At 54.1% G+C, this 21,648-nt stretch overlaps 1 protein-coding gene across 5 annotated transcripts in view; it reads left to right on the top strand.

Moving 5' to 3' along the window:
- OGDH (oxoglutarate dehydrogenase) overlaps positions 1 to 21,648 on the top strand; it is a 65,676-nt gene that overhangs the window by 8,396 nt on the left and 35,632 nt on the right. For 2 of the 5 annotated variants that reach the window (XM_058725664.1, XM_058725662.1), the window contains exons 2-4: positions 7,146 to 7,394; positions 18,010 to 18,201; positions 19,757 to 19,859. In XM_058725664.1, coding sequence (XP_058581647.1) covers positions 7,173 to 7,394; positions 18,010 to 18,201; positions 19,757 to 19,859 — 517 coding nt within the window. In that variant the 5' untranslated portion in view covers positions 7,146 to 7,172. Of the gene's footprint in view, positions 1 to 6,195; positions 6,220 to 7,145; positions 7,395 to 18,009; positions 18,202 to 19,548; positions 19,640 to 19,756; positions 19,860 to 21,648 lie in introns of those variants that run through there. The other 3 variants (XM_058725665.1, XM_058725663.1, XM_058725666.1) reach the window with 2 other exon arrangements.

The raw sequence follows: 21,648 nt of genomic DNA, 5'->3' as shown, positions 1-21,648 counted from the left end.
TTCTTTTTCTCTTGAGATTCTGATGACATTTACATGTCATCATTAATATGATGGCATTCACATTCATCATTAAATCTTGTATGATAGTCCTACATGTCACTGAGATGCTGTTCATTTTTCTTTCAGTCTGTATTTACTGTTCAACCTGAGTACTTTTTTTTGTTCTATCTTCACGTTCTCTGAGTTTCTTCTGTCCCTTTCATTCTGCAATTTAACCCATCAGATTTTTTTATTTTGGTTATTTTTGAGTTCTGAATTTCCATTTGGTTCTTCTTTATGTCTTCTCTTTCTTTGTTGAGGCTTTTAATTTCTTTTTTTTTTACTTGTTTTCAAACTTGTTCATAGTTGCTCAAGGAAGTGTTTTGAGGCTGGGCTCCTTTAAAGTCTTTGCCAGATATTTCTAACAGGTCTGTCTTCTTGGTGTCTATAGATTGTCCTTTTTTGTTTTGGTTGAGATCACCCTGCTTTTTGTTGTGATGAGTGATCTTTGGTTAAATTTTGGACATTTTGGGTGTTCTGTATGTGAGACTCTGGATCTTAAATGTCTGAACACAGGCTTCTGCTGACACTGCTGGGCGTCAGTGGGTGCCGCCTCATTACTGCTGGGCAAGGGTGGAATCCAGGCTCCCCACCCAGCCTCCTTGGGGTCTGCAGGGAGGGACTCCTTGTTATTGCTGTGTGGGTAAACGTTCCCCAGTAGGCCTTTGTGATTCAACCCTGCGTGGGAAAGGAGGGGTGCTGCCCTGTTGCTGAGGGCACAGGTGGACTGCAGGCCCCTTCCTGGCCTCCATGGACCTGGTGGGGGTCATCCGGTGGGGATGGAAGCCCCGGATCTTCTCTGACACCATCAGTTGGGGTAGTGGTGGGCCACAGTGTTTTCTGTGGGGTTAGCTGCAGGCTACAGTAGAGCAGTTATTGTCTAGAAATGTCTGTCCTTTGATCAGAGAGAGCAGGGGCTTCTGTTTCCATCAGTCGGCATTTCTGGATTGCCAGCTTCTTCAGCACCTAGTCTGGGATACGTGAGGCAGAAAGAAAGTTGAGGACTTGATGCTGTATCTTTTCGAGCCCCCAGATCCCTTTCCACTCCTGTTTTGTTGGGTTTAAGTGTAACGTCTTATTTCTTTGGCTGCATTTAGTGAGAAACAAGTCCTTTATGTACCTTTAAAATGTTTAATAAATATTGACAAATAGCCTTGCTTTAATAAATACTTAATCATTTATACTCTGGTCATTGAAGGATGCCTGCTTGGCCGCACCCCAGAGCACTGCACAATGGCAGTCTGGGTGAAGGCGCCCCGAAACCTGGTGGGGGTTCTGACCTCGGAGGTGGAAGTCTCTCCCAGCAACCTGGTCAGTTGCCCACTCCATGGTAATCTGGGAACCTTGCACCTTGGGAACTTGGTTTTTAAGAGAGATGAGTTGGTCTTTTTCCTGCCGGTAAGTTGTAATTCTTTAGTCATAGAACACTTTTAAAGTGTGCAAAAGTATTTTCACTTCTGCATCATAATCACAAAAAGCGATGCCAGGGAACACACCTGATGGCAGAAGAACCTAAATGCAGAGCCTGCGATGTGCCTGAGGCTTGCACAGCAACGTGGTCACTTTGCCCGTGTGTCCTGTGGGCTGACCATCGTTTCTACCTGGTACCGACAAGAGTCCTTTGCACTGAAAAGTGCTCCTCACTACCTCCCTGTCCCTCATTTCGTTGCTGGACGAGGCTTCCCAAGTAAAAGACTTGAGTTCTTTGAGATTGTCTGCCAGCGAGGGGACAGTTGATGTCTGTGCTCTCTGTGCACGTTTCTGTCTGTGTCCAGCTGCGGGAAGTACGATAAAGGTAGCCGTGCAGGCACGTAGCATGCGTTGTCTTCTTGATTCGTTACCTGAATCTTCCTGCATCCAAAACCATTAACAGAAGAGAATGGGGAACGTTTTCAAGATAAGTTGTTATGCTTTTAAAACTGCTGTCAGTAACATGCACAGGGAACGATCACATCGTGATCGCATGCTCCTTTCCTGGGACTCCTTTCCTGGGACTCCTTTCCTGGGACTCCTTTCCTGGGACTCCTTTCCTGAGGAACTGCCCAGCCTGTGCTTGCTAGACCTTGCCTCTCTAATTGCACCCCTGCCCAGCTGACGTGACCCTGATAGGCATCAGGAGTCAGTTTATCTCTCCACTCTGTGTATGGGGAGGTGGCCTTGGGTAAAGTGTGTGCCCAGCTGGGGAAGGTCCAGGCACAGATAAAGTCCTGTCTAACGTCAGCATGTAGGTTCTGAGGGGCAGTAGATTGAACCCTTAAAAACAAAGTTTGCTTTGGTTTGTGTTTATCTTAAATGTTGTTTTTTCAAGTGGACAGGTTTAGACCTGCGTCTTGAAATTATAGGTCACAAGTAGTGTCACTTTGATACTGGTAGACTCACTTTTATTTTTTCTTAGACATAGTTCTTTTTTTTTTAATTTTTTTTTAATGTTTATTTTTGAGAGAGAGACAGAGTGTGAGTGGGGGAGGAGCAAAGAGAGAGGGAGACCCAGAATCTGAAGCAGGCTCCAGGCTCTGAGCTGTCAGCACAGAGCCCGCCGCGGGGCTCGAACTCATGAACCACGAGATCATGACCTGAGCTGAAGTCGGACGCTTACTGACTGAGCCACCCAGGCGCCCCATAGTTCTTTTTGAAATAACTTTTGGCACAATTCGTATACCATACAATTCACCCGTTGAAGTTTTACGATGGGGAATTCTCCAGTATGTTAGAAGGTTGTGTAACCATCAGTACAATCTAGTCATGGAGCATCTTCACCGCACCACCCCCCCAAACTAAAAAACTGCACACCCATCAGCAGCCGTGTGGGCACTCGGCCCCACCTGCCGTCCCCCAGCCCTGGGCAGCCACCCGCAGGCTTTCTGAACGTTTTACAGGAGTGAAATCACAGTATGTTTTCTGTGGATGATTTTCTTCACATTCTCGAAGTTTGTCTGTGTTGCAGCACATAACAGTATTTCCTTCCTTTTTATTGCCCACTCTATTACATTTTGGGGCTAGTATGAATAATGCCACTGTGAACACTCACATACAAATGTTTGTGTACACATATGTTTTCGTTTCTCTCCATTATGTATCTAGGAGTGGAATTGCTGAGTCATATGGTGACTTTCTGTTTAACTCTTTGAGGACCTGCCAAACTGTTTTCCACGACGGCTACACCAGCTTCTGTTCCCACCAGCGGTGCAGGGGGCTCCAGTTCCTCCACGTCTTCAACACTGATTTTCTCTCTGATTATACCTAGTCTCCTTGCGCGAAGCGGTCTCTTACAGTTTTGATGTGAAGTTTCCTAATGAATGATGATTTTGAACAACTTTTAATGTGCTTATTGGCTATTTGTATATCTTCTTTGGAAAATTGTTCATATCCTTTGTTAGATTTTTGATTTAGTTATATTTCCCTTTACTATTGAATTACGAGAGGTGTTTTTTGGGGGGCGCCTGGGCAGCTCAGGAGGTTAAGCATCTGACTTGCTCAAGTCATGATCTCATGGTCTGTGGGTTTGAGCCTCGTATCAGACTCTGTGCTGACAGCTCAGAGCCTGGAGCCCACTTCAGATTCTGTGTCTCTCTCTCTCTGCCCCTCCTGCACTCATATTCTGTCCCTCTCTCTCTCTCAAAAATAAATAAACATTTTTAAAAAGAGGATTTTTTTTCACGTATTCTGTACGTAATCATATGATTTGTACATATGTTTTCCTATTCTGTTTGTGTTTCCTCTCTCGTTGGTGTCCTGTGACAACAAACTGTGGCTTTTATTTTGATGAAGTCCAATTTATCTGTTTTTTCATTTGTTTGTACTTTTGGTATCCTAACTAATAATCCATTACTTGACTCAAGGCCACAAAGATTTACTCCATTTTAACTTGGAAATTATGAAACTTCCAAGCGTCTTACAGTTTTTTAGTTCTTCCGTTTGGGTCTTTGTCCATTTTGAGTTAATTTTGGATATGGTGTGAGATAGGGTCCAATTTTGTTCTTTTATTTGTGGAACCCCACTTGTCCCAGCACCATCAGTTGAAAAGACTACTTTTTCCCCATAGAATTTTTTGGCACCTTTGTGAAATAGAAATACTCATCCAAATGAAAGTCAGAACACTTGGACTTCTGGGACAGCCCAAAGGTTTCATGAAAGTGTTTGAACAATTGAATGTCTCTAGCAAAGAACACGCTATTCTTACAGTTGACTTTGGAATTGGAAGGACGGAAACTGATTCTTCCAAAGTCTGAATGTAACCCCAGGGTCTGCTCTGGATCCATCAGATCGTGGACAGAGAACAGCTGCTCCTGGTTACCCTGGGGTGGAGGTAAGGGGTCCCGAGCAATATGCTGACAGACAGTCTTTGTGATGAGTCATCTCGAGGGAAGTTTGATGCTTGCGATCTGCCCCGGTCACTGCACTGGGCAGCAGACTCCGTGACTGCAGACAGCTAGAGAACACGGTTCATTTGCACGTGGGATTGGAAGGACAACTTTAGGTGGAACAGAAGAAACAAGTGGTTTTGTGATTGTCAGTGTGGTCCTTGTATAATTGGGCACCACGGCAGCTGAATGATGACAGTGAATGGAAGTGAGACTGCTGTGTTCCTGGAGGAGAGCCCGACTCAAGAGACGGTTGCGTGGTTCTGGAGGTCCAGAGGGCAGCAACACCAGTGGGGAGACATGAGCACTTTCCTCTGGACGTAAACAAGAGAAAGAAGACTGATGTCCAGAGCAGCAGGCATGCTTTCTGCCATCACTGTGTGTGAAGGTGCTGGTCTGCCTTGACATGTTTGTGAATGAGCGAGGGGCAAGGGGCCAGGAGACCTGCCGGCTGAATGTGGAACGTGCGACTTGAGTGAAAACAAAACACAGGCTACGATTGCATTCTGGGGCCATGTTCAAAATACATGGCCTGTCTATCTTTAAAATTTTTTTTTTTAATTATTTTACAGAGAGAGCACATGAGCGGGGGAGGGGCAGAGAGAGAGAATCCCAAGCAGGCTCCACGCTGTCTATCAGCACAGAGCCCAACAGAGGGCTCGATCCCACAAACTGTGAGATCATGACCTGAGCTGAGATCAAGAGTCGGATGCTTAACCGACTGAGCCACCCACGCACCCCCGTCCATCTTTAATTTTCAATGGGCAAGTTTTCGTTTGTTGTTGGTTTTCAGAGCACATGTTCTGCTTTTTCCTTTTTTTTTTTTTTTTTGAATTAATTAATACCTATACTCAACGTGGGGCTTAAACTCTCAACCCCGAGATCAAGAGTCACATGCTCCACTGGTTTAGCCAGCCAGGCACCCCCCCTGCTTTTTCCTTTTGCTGACCTGTCTCTTCCAAGCCACAAAGCCAGCTGGGTGCCCTCTCCATCACAGGCCTTATGTGTACTCTGATCGTGTTGGGGCCAAGAGGAAGAGTTCTTGTAAACAGTACAGAGGGTAGTTTACTCAACATGTATTTCTGGGGAATTAGCACATTTCAGAGCTTGGATCTCCCTCCGGTAGGTGGGGGGTGGTGCATGACTCCAGCCAGGGCACCTACTTTGAGGCTCTGGCGTGAGTGATGTGTTAGGCCAGCAGCACACAGGGCAGCCCTGGACAGGGGGCTGCGGTGAGCCTTGCCTCCCGCCCTCCTGGGGTCCCCAGGGTCTGAATAGAGGTGCCCCTGGGCAGCTAGGATTCTTGGGAGGAGGACAGCATAGGGCCCCTGCCCTCAGACACGTTCTTAGACACGGCTGCAAGTGGTTCAGGGTACCCTGGGAACAGTCTGGCTCTCGCATGGTCTGGTGGATACAGCCGCTTCTTTTGTAGTGTGGCTGTGTTGGACAGGTATACACGTTAAGCTTAGTAAAATTATGACCGTCAAGCACTATGACCGCCAAGCACAAGGTCCACTCAGATCAGAAGCAAGTAAGTGGCCCCTTCTCCCTCCTCCCTCCCGGAGTCCCTGCCCTCCCGCCCCGGCCTCTCCCTTCCTCTCCAGCCACTGAAGGGCCAGGCAGAACAGGAAGACAGGGTTTGCATCCTGGCTCTGCTGTTGATGGCCCTGTGACCTTGGGGACTTTATTTCAAGAAAGAAACTGAAACTCAGAAAGGCAGTCCATAAGTAGAGGAGCTAGCACCTGGCTTCTAGGGGGTTTGTGGGGTTCGTGGAGTCCTGTCGTGTCTCATTGCTGACCGTCTAGCGGCACAGGGCAGGTAGACATCTCTTTAACCATGGCTGTGCGTACTTTCCTTTTGAACCTTTGTTAGAGCCACTCACTCCCCTGGCAGAACCCCCTTGCCTCCCCCCCACCCAGTGCTTGTGAAACATGGCCTTGCTGCGTGTGGGGTGTCAGGATCCTCCGTGCGGTCCTGCCCGGCTCACCCCACCCTCCCTGTCTTTCATCAGACAATTCTTGCTCTTCCTCTGGGCCCCTTCCACACTTTTCCACCTCTGTCTTTCCTTCTACTGATTCTTTTATGATTGTTTTCTCTTCTGCCTCAAGATAAATTATTTGAGGGTGAACACAGTGTTTTTCTAGTTTCTCTGTACTTTCCAGAGCACTCTGGGTCCAGCAGGTGCTCAGTAGTTCCAGGATAGATTAGAAAATGTTTTTCTCAGGGCACCTGGGTGGCTCAGTCAGTTGAGCGTCCGACTTTGGCTCAGGTCATGATCTCACAGTCTATGAGTTCGAGCCCCATGTCAGGCTCTGTGCTGACAGCTCAGAGCCCAGAGCCTGCTCCAGATTCTGTGTCTCCCTCTCTCTCTACCCTACCCCACTCACACTCTGTCTGTCTGTCTGTCTGTCTCTCTCTCTCAAAAGAAACACTAAAAAAATTTTCTAACAAAAAAAGAAAATGTCTTTCTCGCTTTGTAATTAATCCTGATCTAATCCCATTGAATAATCCTGGTTGCCTTTTCTGTGATTGTGTCACACGATGCAGACTTGACAAGTATCACATGTCGATCGTTGCTTCGCTTCCCTCCTATGAGACCGAAGCTGCGTCTCCCCCTCGGTGTCATGTCAAGCGCGGGCCTGGGCACTGGGGCGGGGCGCAGGGTCCCTGGTGTGTCCGCCAGTCTTTCCTGGTGGCCTTGTTCGCTAAAACACTTTCTGACTTCTCTTCCCTTTCTTGTGCAGACGCTCGCGAGAGGCTTCGGGACGAGAATGTTTCACTTAAGGACTTGTGCTGCTAAGTTGAGGCCGTTGACGGCCTCCCAGACTGTGAGGACGTTTTCACAAAACAGACCGGCCGCAGCTAGGACGTTCGGGCAGGTTCGGGGCTATACCGCCCCCGTTGCTGCTGAGCCCTTCCTCAGCGGGACTAGCTCCAACTATGTGGAGGAAATGTACTATGCGTGGCTGGAAAACCCCAAAAGTGTACACAAGGTAAGGCTCCGAGCAGACATCTTCCTGTGTTTGGTGTCTCGGCCTGCCATTGGCTGGGCATCCAGGTAAGTGCCAGTGTGCTGAGGAGCCCTTGGGAAGGCAGGCGGCTGGGAGCCCCACCGACCGGAGTCCTCCACATCGGCCTGACCACGACCGCCACACCACTGGAGGAGCACTTCCCTCCCCTTGACAAGCCACGCACTTGAGACTTGCTCCTGGGAACAGAAGGCCCATCTGCCCTGCGAGGGTGTGAGAAGGACGTGCTCCACCTCCAGCATCTCCCCGACGACGCTGCAGGACACAGACAGCGGAGACAGGCTGCGGCCAGAGCAGCAACCCCGTTGGATGCTCCCCAGTCCCGTCATGCCAGGAGCACCTCAGAATCATCACATTGGTTTCTGCGCAAATGGCATTTCCAGTTAGTGTGCCGTGTTTTTCCTCCTGTATCTGGAAGTGAATTCCCTGCAGGCTTCTTTCTGATGTACTTCTGTTGCCTGTGAGGCACGTCCTCCCGGTCACCCGTGTTCATGAGTCCGCCCACAGGGCAGGCCTGGCCTCTAAACTTGACTGGTTCTGACACCCATTTCTTGTGTTCACATTGGGCGGCGGTCCCACGGTAGGAACCAGAGGGTGGTGGGTCCCCAGGTTGCCGTCATGCCCCGACGCAGGCCGGGGGAGGTTTGGCGGAGACAGTGCGTGTGAGGTGCTCAGGGCCTGTGCAGAGGAAGCGCCCGACGGAGCCTGGCTGCCATGTGCTGCCGGCCTCGCCCCTTCCTCACTTGTGAATCTTAGGGTCTCATCATCAGAAGGCAGCCTGCTTCCATCAGGCCCCCGAGAATCCGCTTTACCCTCAAATGTTAGTGGTGTGTAAGGTTGGATACGTTCATGTGACTGCCACAGCCGCCGGCCCTGTTTCGTTGCGAATGCCCTCCTGGTCTGACCTCACTGCTCAGGGCACCCAGCCAGTCATTCCCTACCAACCTGGAGGCCACTGGCTCCCTGAACAAGGTGAAGCCTGGTTTCCTTAAGAGTAGGTGTTCCCTGGCCTGCAGACAAAGACTGCCCACAAGTGCGCTGTAGGAATGGCCGTGCCTGGCCGGCTGGCAGGCACTCTGCAGACAGGTGTGCGCGGTGCGCTCTGGAGGGGTCAGGTCGGACAGTCGTCTGGTGCCCCAGCCTGTCCCTCTGCCTTCCTTTCCCCAAACACAACCTCTTCGTGGAACTAGCCACGTCTTGTATGTGTGCTGACGGGCCCAGGCTCAGTAGCATCCACACCAGTGCCTGGCCTCGGACTGCATTGCAGTTGGGAAGCGCACCATGGCTCCGGCACAGAGCACAGACAAGTGGGGCTGACATGGCACCACGGCTGCTGCCGGAAGCTTCTTGAGAAGGTTTTTATGGGGATCTGATTGTAAACCATGACGCCTAAATGAGGCCACTTTTCCTTGAAAAAAATTTTTTTTCTATTAGGTTTGCTATTGTTGTCAGTAGTTTGAGTTAATATCATTATGATTATTACTGGGGTTTTTTCCAAAATCCTTTTTAATCTTTATTTTTGATAGCGTGAGCAGGGGAGGGGCACAGAGAAAGAGAAACAGAATCCGAAGCAGGCTCCAGGCTCTGAGCTGTCAGCACAGAGCCTGACACGGGGCTTGAACTCACGAACCACAAGATCATGACCTGAGCCGAAGTCGGACGCTCAACCGACTGAGCCACCCAGGCGTCTTTGATTATTACTGGTTTTGGGGTTTTTTTTTTTAAGGACTTTTTTGAGAATCCAAGAAGTAGTGCGTGCAGTCTGGGCTATAGGGGAGCCCCCTGATTTCATTCCCACTCATCATCACCAGTAACAGGACTGGTCTTAGGCCAGCTAAGGCCCTGTGGACCCCTGGGACTTACTCTTTAGACCAGCTTTTGGTTCAGCAGAAAAATTGAGGGTCAGGTGTAGGGATTCCCCATGTACCCCCGACCCCCATGCCCGGTCTCCCCTACCATCGGCACACATGCTGGGGTTATGACATTTATCAGGCTGGGGAACCCACGCTGACACATCTTCTTCGCCCAAAGGCCCCTCGTGGTGGTATGTGTTCTGAGGGTTGGGACAGATGCCAAGTGACATGTATCTCTGTCATGGTTTCCCATGGTATCCCAGTGTTTCCACTGCCCTCAAAGTCCTCTGCACCCCACCTGTTCTTGGAAAGTGTTTTTACCACATGGTTTCAAGGAAGCCCCTCAGAGGTTCTCAGGCCGGGAAGGGGTGGCCATGGTGCCCGTCCATCCTGGGGAGGACAGCACACCGACAGGTCCACTGACAGGCACAGGTGCCGTGGGGCCGGGGTTTTGGGGGGAATTCAGGAGGGGCATGGCCCTTGGACTCTGCAGGCCAGAGCGATCACCACATGGAGATGCCAGAGACATGGAGGACGCCAGAAAGGGACTTTTCAGTTTAATGAGAGAGTACGCACAGGCTATCATCCCCGGGTCCAATTTTACATGCTAGTTTCTGTTGCCAGGGTTCTTCAGGGGGCGCACGTCAGTGGGTGTGTCCTCGTCCACCATCCCTACCCTGTGGAATTGATCACTTCTCCAGGTTTCCTTGGAGGCCCCATACCTGTGTGCGTGCTGTTTCAGAGACATAATCTGGAACTTTCACCAGATTTTAGAGGCATCAGCGACTACAGAAGTCCTCAGAAATAATTGACTACGTTAAGAATGCCTCATTTGTTCTCGTGTTTTAGAACCCATGGTTCAGGAAGAAATGACAATTAGATTTTCAGGTTTAAACTGAGTGCCTCTGATCCCCCACTTGTGCGTTGTTGTGGGGTGCGGCCTCCTTGTCCTGAGGGCTGCTTCTGTCCCCTCCTCCGTTGGCACAGAACTTGTTCGTATTCGGCAGGAACAGCACAAGCTTAGCATCTCCCCTCCCTGCCCTACTGTACTTAGCTTTCTGATTACTTCTGTAACATTTCCTGTAGAGGGAAGAGTATGAAGTGAGCCTCTGTGAGGAGACCCACATCCACCTTCAACGGCACTCTACAGTTTGCTAGGCCTTAAACCTCTTCCTTCCCCACTCATTTGTGCTGGTTGGTTTCTTGGGGGCGGGGGCGGGGGTGGCTGGGAGAGTCTGAAGGCAGATCCAGACCTGAGTCATTTCCACATGGCTCTAACCAACACAGGGATGTCTTCCTAACCACACCTAACAAAGTTAACAAGATAATTCTCTAACACCTAATCCTCAGCCTCAGCCAGCTGCCTTCGTAACTTACGGTTGGTTGTCATACCCGTTTTTAAAGACCACTTCTATTTTGAAATGTCTAATTGTGGAAATTGGTAAAGTAATTGAGCAATTTGGAGTCGCAAGCCCCTCATGCTGCTGGTGCCCAGGTCAGTGGCTGGCCCCGACGGTGCCCGTACGGGCTGCAGGGGCCCCCAGCCCCCCTGTGCCCCCTGCTGCGGCCTCCCCCACTGTCCCCTCCAGTCCTCCACACCTTTCCAGGCACAGCTCACCACCTGAAGCCCTAGGAACCCCCAGCTGGGGCTTGTGATGTCAGCCTGCGAAGCCTCCCTCATGGGGTCTCAGCCATTCTGGGGACAAGTCAGATGGCAGCATCTTTCGTTTATGTCTCAGAAACACATAGAACCAAAGGCAGATTGCCCCGTTCATGTGTCAGACAGGCAGGCATTGGGAGCCCCTGAGCCCTTGCCAGGCCCCATTTGTGCACGGAGGCACGTGCCCACCCACACACAGAACGACGTCAGCCCTGGTGCTGGCGGGAGACCCACCAGACCTGTGCTCGCTGGGCCCCCCACAGCCTCGGAGACTGCTTCCCCCACCAGGCCTTCTGGGGCCTCGGCCCACTTCCTAAATGCCGTCTTCCTCTTTTCATAACCGCATCCGTTTCTTATGCCATTCCTGGGTCGGCTCCAAGTGTAATGACAGCTCTGGTCCAGCGTGGTCACCGCACCCGAGGCGGAGTCTCCAGACTCGGTCCCACCTCTTGGGGCTCGGTCGTGCCCCCCTTCTGGCCTGGATAGCTCTGCCTCTTCCACGCTCATAAAACACAGTCCTGTCGTTTTCTGTGAGTGAACCAGACCAGCAGGGAAAAACACAGCCCCCAATTCATGGTGACATGTGCCTGCTCGCTCTGTGGTTTTGAACCATCCCGGGCTGTGCTTGGAGAACCATGGGCTGGCCCCCGGGGGCGGGGGGACACCTAGTTGAAGGTCCTTGGAGCGCTTTGTGGGATTTTGGTGAGGGAGGCTGCGAGCCTCAGCCGTAGTGGCTTTGTGTATTAAGTTAACCAAACAGGTGGAGTGCTTTCCCTGACCTTGGTATTCAAGGGGCTTTCCACCTGCATGGTTCAGTCCAAGGACAAAGTGAGCACGTGCGAAGAGTGAGAAGCAGGAGTAGCGCCTTCCCTTATGCGTACATCAGCCCGAGGACAGCAGGGGGTGGGGGTGGGGGGGGCGGCTGTTGGGACCCTGCAGGGCCCTGTACGCCCAGGCCAGGTGGCGCCTCTCCTGGGTGGGCTGTGATGAGCGAAGCCCCGAGGAGTCTGAAGATCCTCGGGCTCTCAGGGGTTGGAAGTGAGCCCGGGACTCAGAGCCCACGAGGGGACGTGCTGCAGGCCTGGGAGGACCTACCGTCACTGTCTGGAGGGACTGCTGCCTTCAGTCCCTCAGGCAAAGGCCTGTCACCGTCCGCGGAGTCCACGGGCAGAGCAGAGGGCACTGTCCTTGGCTGGTCTTGGGTGGTTGCTGGCATTTTGCTTGTGCGCCCTCTGGAGAGATAGATGGTGGCAGAGCCTGCCCAGAGATGTTCCCTCCCCTGTGCTGTGCTCTGACTGCACATAAATTCTTTCAGTCTCTGTAACCGAGGAAGTCCCAAGCAGAACCCCCAGTTTTAGCGGCTTCTAGTATGAAGTGTTCCACGGTGGCAAGGCAGTTCCCGACCCCAGTGCGTGGTCAGTCCTTGCCTTCCAGACACAGTGTCCCTGGATGGAGGGGTCAGAGCCCCACCGGAGGGCAGGCATACACAGTGTATTCGAGGAAGGCCGGGACCCAGTGTTTGGCACAGATAGAGCACTTCAAGGTGGGTGTGGGAACCGTCCAGGGCAGCCTTTGCATGTACACCCACTCCATGGCTGGGCTGCCGTGCACAGTCCCCTGGATGCTTAGGAAATAACACAGGGCCACCAGCACACTTCCTGAGCCCACAGAGCCCGTGTGCAGGGGGCTGGGGAGGACAGGAGCCTGGGAGCAGCACCTGCTGGCCCCAGTGCCACCCTTAGCTTGGGGAGCTGCTGCTGCATGTCTGTAGGGATTAGCCTGAAGCAGCCAAACCCTTGTTTCAGGATGGCCACTGGTCACTTAATGCCCCAAGTTTCATGTTTGTAGCAGCTAAACATTGTTAACATTGGAACTTAGTAACGCAGTTGTCTGTGAACGTGCTGGGTCCAACCCCAATGACTGTGGGTCACTAGATCATCAGCCTCGTGGTGGCCTTTGAGCCTAGGGTTCGGTCCGTTCCGAGGTGGCCAAAGGCTGCCTCACCCACACTCCCCAAGCTGGCTTTACAGCAGGGTCCTTGGCAGGATGCCAGCAGAGGGTGGTGGTGGCGTCAGGTGACAACATGTGCCAGACCAGGGTGTGGCATGTAGGCGCATGGCGCCCCCCGGTGGAGCAGCGTCTGAAGGGGACTTTGGAAAAGAGGAAACGGTCTGGTCACCCTAGAACCCAGAGGCGTACGATTTGGTGGCCAGAATCAGCATCAGTCGCGCCCGTGGTCAGTGTTGATCAACAGCTTCTGCAACAAATCCAAGTATCCTGCTGCTTTTCAAAGCATGAGCAGGTGTGCAAGTGCCAGACATGCTCCTCACACTTGCAGGCGAGGTGTCGGGCACCCACACTGCTCAAGCCGCTTCCCTGAGACAGGCTTGTCGCCACAGGGCCCTTCGGTCACACGCTATGGGGGCCTTCCTTCCCAACAGCAGAAGGGCACCAGGTAGCACGTGTGCCACCCTTCCGAGACCAAAGCTCCTTGAATGGCCTCTGGCATGAACTCCACAGCCGGGAACTAGGCCCAGAGGCGCTTGTGATCTGCTGACTGAATAATTTAGGGCAGAGTCCACTTGCCTCACTGACCTGCTCACACCCATGTTGCTGGTGAGCAGTCCTATGCTGACCAGTGCCAGCACCTTCTCTGAGCTGAGGTGGGGCCTCTGGACTCTGGAGGCTACAGGTGTCTACAGCTGACCCCCCACCTGGCACCTCACCTGACCCCCATCTAACCTCCCACCTGGCACTCCACCTGACCCCCACCTGGCACTCACCTGGCACCACGCCTGACCCCCCATCCAACCCCCCCCCACTTGGCACCTCACCTAACCCCCCACCTGGCACCACAGCTAACAGCACACTTGCCAGACTCAGCCTGTGAAGGAGTCTGAACCTGATTTATCTCAGTTGAGCACCTACTGTGTGCAAAGCCCGGGGACATTGCAGAGGAACAGTGACCTGTTTACAGCCTTGCACGGGCTTCCTCTGCTTGGCTCTCAGAACGTTGGGACTGCAGGGAGTGCCTGGCAGGTCTATGGGAAATTGGGGGAATGCGGGTGCCATGGCTTTTGGGACAGAGCTTCAATTACCTAAAATTTAAGAATTGTGGGTTCATTTTGACCAGAATATTCCACTCGTTTACATTCAGAATGTACCGTGTTTTGGTGGTGGTCTCAGCCCCACAGCTCCACTGATGGCTATGCCCCCTTCCCACGCAGCCCCTGCTGGCTCCAGCCCTTTCTCTGGTCTTGTCTCCGGCAGGTCCCTCGGGTCCTCTCCTTGGGCTCCTCATACCAGCCGTCCCCCAAGCACCGTCTCTTCTCACCTCCGCACCTGTGCCTGCTGCTCCCGAGAGAAGGGAGGGCTTCCCACAGTCATCCCCCTGGCCCCAGGCTTCCGGGACACTGCATGAGGCTGCCTTGGTGTGACCATGGGACCAGACTTTGGAGTAAAGTGCTCACCTTGTGTGTGCGTCCCGTGTGCCTTTGGGAAGAGTGTTCACGTGCAGGGAGAAGGTCATGGGAACCCTCTGGTCCTGGCAGGAGGAGAAGCTGGCGCCTTTTCGTATCCCCCTCAGGCCACCACTTCCTCCAGCGGTGGGCAGAGGACTGGGTATCCATTACTGGCCACCGGAGGCCACTCTCCAGACCCCAGACAGAAGCCAGTTCGGCTCAGCTTGTTTCTCGAGGTGTTCAGAGACCTGTGCTTTCTCCTCACTCCTTGCTGGGTCACCCGAGTAACTGCTAGAGGCACAAGTCCCTGCGCCGTGGACTGGGGCATCCACACAAGAGCACGCGATCGTTAGGGATGAGTCTGGCTCAGAGAAAAAGAGAACTTCACTGAGGTGGCCAACATGGACAGGGTTTTTCTTGACAAGAGCTTGGGGCCACCTGCCTTGATGGCACATCAGCCTCATACCTTCAGGCTCAAGGAGCCTGTGGGCAGGCACAGGCATCCTTTTCTGGAAGCTTCCTCCTCAAGGAGGGGAGGGGCGCCCCTGACCAGTGCTGCAGCCTCGTGGTCACCTGTCCGCGCACAGGTCTGCAAAACCTGCCATCCAGGTGTGTGCGTGTGAGGGCTGTGGTTGTCAGATAGGAAGCTCCCTCTCCAGGTGGTGGCAAAGGGCCCCAGTCTGGAATGGGCGGGCAGAGGTGAAAGAGAGAGAGAGAAAGAGGCTCCTCAGGGAACAGAAAGCACTAGAGGGACAAGACGCGCCCTCCACTTTCAGGCAGACTTTTCTGAGGTCTGACCAACATGAGTGGCAGCGCGGCAGCGGGTTTGCAGGTGTGCACGGCCTCCCGGGCTGCTGTCCTTGGGCGGGTCACGTGAGGGCAGGTGCCCAGCCTGGCCGGGTGTTGGGGGTGAGCACCAGGGGAGCGGGTGCTGGCTCCCTGCTTTCTGTAGGACTGCCACCAACCAGTTTCGTCTGACCGCCTCCAGTGCGAGCAGGGTTCGTGGCCGTACGTTTGTCCTCGGCCAGTTGAAAGTCACCTGGAGTTGTATTCTGAGCACAAAAGAAGGTCAGAGAGAGGAGGTCCGATGATGGCGATCGCCCCCTTTCTCAGGGCCCGGGCTGGACGGGCCCCCACAGCCTTTGTCTCCCAGCTGCGCCCTCGGTGTCTGCTGGAGAGGCCTTTCATTTCGTCATCTGCTTGGGGGGGGGGGAGGGGGACGGGTGAGCAGGGCCGTGTACTTGGGGTTGCCTGCCAACCTGGGTCCCCGCTGCTCAGGGCCGCGTGCCGGTGGTTCTTGCCTGGCTGCTGCTGCCGTCTCAGGCAGGGGGCTTCTTTCAGGTCAGGGAGAGCCCTGGGCCACAGCCACTCCCCAAATGCAGGGGCTCCCTGAGACCTGGTGGCAAAGCTCCACAAGGTCAGAAGTTGGGGGGGTGTCCTTGTAAGGAATCAAGTGGGTGCCAAGCAGTGGGGATGAGAGGGTGGGGAGGGCAGCCTCATCCTCCCCGAGGAGTCCACACTGAGGTGGCCTCTCTTTCCCTCCAGAGACTAAGGCAGCTGCCTTCTCTAGTGGACACGTGTCAGAAGGGCCAGCATAGTAGTGGGACGATGTTGGAAAGGGGAGGGGGGTGGCCCTGGGCCTCTGAGTCCTGGATTGCACAGGGCGTCCGGCCTCAGGTTTCATGCCACAAGGTGCTTTTGTGTCGGTATTAAGGCAGGTGCCCCCAGAGAGCCACACTTCCCTGCCACCGTCAGCTGGCACACTCCAGCTTAACCAGAAAGGTAAAAACAGTTAAAGCATTTTAGAATTGTTACTGAGTTCTAAATCACATAAAGTATACAACTCCGTGTTGGACAGTCATCTTGTTTCTGGTTTGATTTTTTTTTAATTAATTTTTTTATTTTAAGTGTGTTTATTTTGAGAGAGAGAGTGAGAAAACCCCAAGCAGGCTCCACACTGTCAGCACAGAGCCCGATGCGGGGCTTGAACCCACGAACCCTGAGATCATTACCTGAGCCGAAGTCAAGAGTCAGACACTTAACCTACTGAGCCACCCAGGTGCCCCTAAAAACCAATTTTTCTGAATACAAAAGGAATATGTTCTTATTGTAGAATGGTTTAAACATTCTGCAAAGCTCCCTCAAAAGTGGCTGTAGGGAGAAGCCAGACTGTCCTGCAGGAGGCAGTGCTCTGGGCCAGCACAGTGAGCCGGTAACACCGGTGATGAGCTTGTGAGCGGCCACTGAGGGGCCATGGACTCAGTAGGTCTGTGCCCTGAACAGCACTGAAGAGCCCTTCTGAGAAAGCCAGAAGACGGCGAGGACCAGTGTCAGCCCGCGCCCCAACAGACCCACTCGCTGCCCACCGAGCCCCGGCCAAGCCACTCCAGAAATGGTCCTGGTAGCTCTTCCTGGGCGGACAAGCACAAAAGTCCAGCGACATTCCTCCTGTCCAGACTTTCCACGAGTCTAAATCAGAGCTTACTGACAGAAGAATCTTGGAAACTGGAGTATGTGTGGCCGACAGGAAAGACAGTGTTCTCGTGTTTCTGAATTTGCCACTTTTCAATAGTGTTCTTTTCTCTACAGGAATTTTACTGAGTTTTCATCTCCCTGACCTCTAAAATATTTACTTTAAGCCTCATACCTTCGCATGAGATGATAAATTATTCTAGTTCGTGGTATCTATGCAGATCAGAAATTGGATCATCCAAACACGGGATAAGCAAATGTAGGAGGAAGAAGTAGATGAGGTGGCTCACATGTGCCTGGAGGAAACTGCCTGCAGGTCATGTGTGAGCGTCTTTCCCCGCGTGAGTTGATCTTTACAGCAGACCTGTGAGAAGTACTTGTGTCTTCCTCTCACAGATAAATCGAGCCCAGCAAGTCAGGAGGCTCACCAGGATGTCAGGGCCAACACACCAGGTCTCCTCTCTGAGCTCGCTCCCTGGGCCCTTAGCTCCAGAGTCGCCCTTCTGAATTACCAACGAGACTGTTTGTCTAGGGTCCGGTGAGGGAGCCCGGCAGGCTGCCCGGTACAAGCTCCTGGCTCCTTACAGGCCCTGGTTCCATTTTGCACCTGGGGACACGAGCATGAGCAAAGCCAGCCTGGGCCCCCAAGGCCGTGCCCAGTCTCTGGGGTTTGGAGACGCACTTAGGATGCCCCTTCCCCCTCAAGTGGTCTCGTGGGGGCAGCTGTAGAGCTGCAGGCCAGGGCCAGGAGCTCTGGTCTTCGCGATAACCGGACCGGGGGCAGATGGGGTGGGAAGGCCCGTGTTCACCTGCCCGCCCCGGGCAGCCTGCCACAGAGACACTCGGCATGTCACTGGGGTGTGGCATTGCTGGGCGACGTTGGGCCTTTGGGGTTTTGATGGCAGGGCAGCCTCAAGTCCTCTGCATCTTGGGGTGGGGGTGAGGAGGGGTGTCCTGCGGGGATGCTGGGAGCAAGGCCCCATACTTCAGGCCTGGGATCAGGCCGTCCAGCGGAGGAGCACATCAGCCCCCCCAGGATGGGACCTGCCTGCCAAAAACAGAGCTCCTTTGGGCTAAAGATGAGTCCTGTGTCTAAGTGATCGGGATAACGTGAGTTCTTTGTTTGTCTTTAGTCATGGGACATTTTTTTCCGAAACACCAATGCTGGAGCGCCCCCAGGCACCGCCTACCAGAGCCCGCTCCCCCTGAGCCCAGGCTCGCTGTCCACCGTGGCCAGAGTGCAGCCCCTGGTGGAAGCCCAGCCCAACGTGGACAAGTTGGTGGAGGACCACCTGGCAGTGCAGTCGCTCATCAGAGCCTACCAGGTAGGGTGCCGGCCGGGCAGTGGCACATCTGTGACACCGGGCGCTCCGCGTGAACTGTCCTATGACTAGCACCCCACCAACCCTGAGACACACCCTCCCTGCCCGGGGGCCTGGGGAGCACACCTGAGATGTGCCAAGATGGAAGGAGCCAGGACAGTCTGACCCTGTTTGCAGATGTGAACAGCTCCTCATTTCTTCCCATAAGTTGGCAAGAAGAGCTTGTGGGCAGGGAAAGAAGGTCATGGCTGGGGGGTGGGGTGGGGTCCGCTAGGTGGCTACACCGGGAGGGAGCAGTGACCAGGAGGGGTGTGCCCCTTCTCAGTCGCCAGTGCCCGGATACGACAAGAGAAAATGAACCCGCAGAGACAGAAACTGAGCCCGCAGACACGTGAGGGTGGAGCAGTGTCCAGGAATGTTCCAGTTGGTGATCAGCACCACTGAAGGGAGTGTCAGGGCAAGTGGGGCTCCCCTGACATTTCTCCACCTGACGGGGAAGAGCCCAGAATTCAAACCTGAGCACCTGTCCTGAGGGTAGCCCCGAGAAGGATAGGAGGAGAAGTCAGGCCTGGGGTGTCCCTCCGGGGGCCCCTAGACACCCGGGGTGTCCCTCCCGAGGTCCCTAAGCACCCAGGGTGTCCCTCTGGGAGTCCTTGGCACCTGGGCTTGCTGCAGTCTCCTCATCCGTGTTCTGTCTCCAAGAGACGACACGGCTGGGGCAGGTGGTGCGGGGGAGGGTAGTGGGTCCTGGCGAGCAGACGGAGAAACTCCGAGCCAGTGGCCAGCAATGCTCTCCAGCATTGTTCAGTTGAAAGAGGCATATTGGGTGGCTTCTGACTGTCGCCTGCCTCCTGCAGCCTTAGTAATGTCACCTGGTCCCATGTCCCCCCAGCAGCCACCCCTTCACAAAGAGCTAGCACACAATCGTGGGCGAAACAGTCAAGACTTAAAACTGGGAGGGATTTTCTTCCTTCTCTTGCTCCTCGGGCAGTTGGGATCAGATGGGAAGGCCCTGTGCCTCTCGGCGGGCCCGGCTGGGTGTAAGGCAGACCCCCAGTGGCCACTGCCCCCCCCAACTCTGGGCCAGCACCTGCTCATCCCCTCTCAGGGTGCAGAGGTGCTGAACTGTGTGGCTTCACGTGGGAGTGAGCACCCAGCATGTCCCGCTCCACTTACCCAGGGGGCAGCAGGGCTCCCCAAAACTGATCTCTGAACCGCCAGGTTCATCCGTGAGCACAAGCGTGCTTCACGATGACGACTAATCTTGTTGTTTTAGGTTCAGGTTGGACCAGGTGTAACATCCCCCACAGCCCGGGTCCTGCTAACGCCTGCCTGTGTTATTGCTTCCAGGTCAGGGGTCACCACATTGCAAAGCTTGATCCTCTCGGCATTAGTTGTGTAAATTTTGATGGTGCTCCGGTAACTGTGTCTTCAAACGTGGGTGAGAATGCGTCTGTAAACGCTAATTTTAATGTAATTTTACTTTTTTTTACCCCTTCCCTCTTTTTTTTCTCCTGTCCTCTTGTGTGTGACCCCTCCCTCGCTGGCCCGCTCGTAGATACGAGGGCACCATGTAGCGCAGCTGGACCCCCTGGGAATTTTGGATGCCGACCTGGACTCCTCCGTGCCCGCTGACATTATCTCATCCACAGACAAACTTGGTGAGGGTCTGGGGGCGGCCAGCGCCGCGCCGCCGCCCGGTGTCACATCTGTGGCAGCCAGGGTGTCTTCAGGCACCAGGGAGAGACTCTGAAGTTTCCTTCGTTCTGATCACTCAATATTTAGTGCGTTTGGGACAAGTTACGTTTATCCCAGCTTTTCAGCCAGACAGTGTGAGCTCAATTGTCTGGGTCTCAAAATTGGAGAGTAAAATTTGGGGCAGAAAAGGTTTGTGGCACAGAGGAAAAGATGGCCTCGCTGGGCAGGCAGGTCAGAAGACATGCCGGAGGCCAGCTCTGCCGGCTGGGTGTCCAGATCCCGGTGCAGTGCGGCCTCCACCCCTCCAGGGACTCTTCTTGGGGCCGTGGGCACGCGCTGTGCTCCTGGGCACGAGACATGGCTGCCTGTAGCGGGCGGGTCCGTTCTGTGGGCTGGCTGTCAATCCGTAAATGCTGGTGATCACACCGAGGAAACTTTGGAAGGTGTCCCGGCGTGCAGGGAGGCGTGTGTGTGGCGCTCGGGCACTTGCTGTCACGCGTCCCCACCCTTCCTTTGCCACCGCGCAGCACAGGGCGCTGGGTTCACCCTGCAGCTGCTTCCTCCAGTTAATCTGCTCTTGGTCACTGTGCCACTAACCTGTGCTGAAACGTGACTGATCTCGAAATGGCCAGGCGTCCACAGACACACCGTGCATGCTACTAAAACTGACAATTGCCTACCTGCCTAACGCTGCCCTATCGGGGGGACGGAACCCACCTCCTTGAGTAACGGTCTCCCGCACCGTAGTGTCCCGGCACCCCGTAGGCTAGGTTTCAGACCGAATCGCTGCTGTCTCCACTGGAGAAACGCTGCTAGAGGTGCAGGGCTTCCTCCCTTTCCTCTCCACCCTGCAGCACTCAGGCCCTACTCCACCAATGCTTGCCTGTCCTGAAGCCCTGGCTGGCGCCTCCACTCCTCCCCAGGGAGTCCCCTCCAGGTGTGGAAGGCAGGCGAGCAGCCCGGGGCCAGCTGGGGGCCTGGGGCCTCTCTCCCAGAGACCAGTGAGGGCCTCAGAGGCTAGTGTTCCCAGACGCGGGAGGTGGGGGCTGCCATCTCCCACCTGACACCGCATCCCATCTAGGGGCATCCGTGCTGGCAGGGTGCTTGGTATTAAAGTGGACCTTTCCTGCTGGTTTTGGGCTCTCATTAGCACTGCAGGGAGGGGGGCGCGCAGCTCTGCTCTGCCCCATGTGAGGCTGGTCAGGCCAGGACCCAGCTGCATCCTGCGGGCTCCGGCACAGGATGCTTACAGGTCCCCTGGCTGGTCTGTGCAGGGTGGGAAGCCTGTGGACTCTTCGGTGTCTGTTCACAGCACTGGCCCGGGGCAGAGGTGGGGGTCGGGGCAGGGCTTGCATCATGCTTTCCAGTTCTTTCTGGGCTGCTGTGGCCTCCCCTTAACATTCCATCTTAGAATAGTGTCCCTGGGCATTTGTGCTTGTGTGAAGTTGAGCGTCAGCACGGAATAGTTGTGCTGAGTTCTTGCTTTACGTGCAAACACTGGAAATAAATCTGCAGGAATGTCAGTTTGGCACGTGCAGGTCTTCAGGAAAACAGCCCGTCCAGCCTGACCGCTGCTCATGGACCCAGACACAGGTGCTAACGTGCCCATGGTCTCCTCTGGGCCACGGGCCTGGCCTCAGCACCAGCCCCCTTGGTGGGAGCGGCTGTGCACCTCCATCTCCTCATCCGTGAGGCTGTTGCAGAATTAGATAAACTCGTTAGAATGCTGCCTGGAGCTTCCTGAGCTCCGTG

This window comes from Neofelis nebulosa, chromosome 4 (assembly GCF_028018385.1).
Source record: "Neofelis nebulosa isolate mNeoNeb1 chromosome 4, mNeoNeb1.pri, whole genome shotgun sequence".
Lineage (NCBI taxonomy): Eukaryota > Metazoa > Chordata > Mammalia > Carnivora > Felidae > Neofelis > Neofelis nebulosa.
This window is presented reverse-complemented; position numbering and strand designations above follow the sequence as displayed.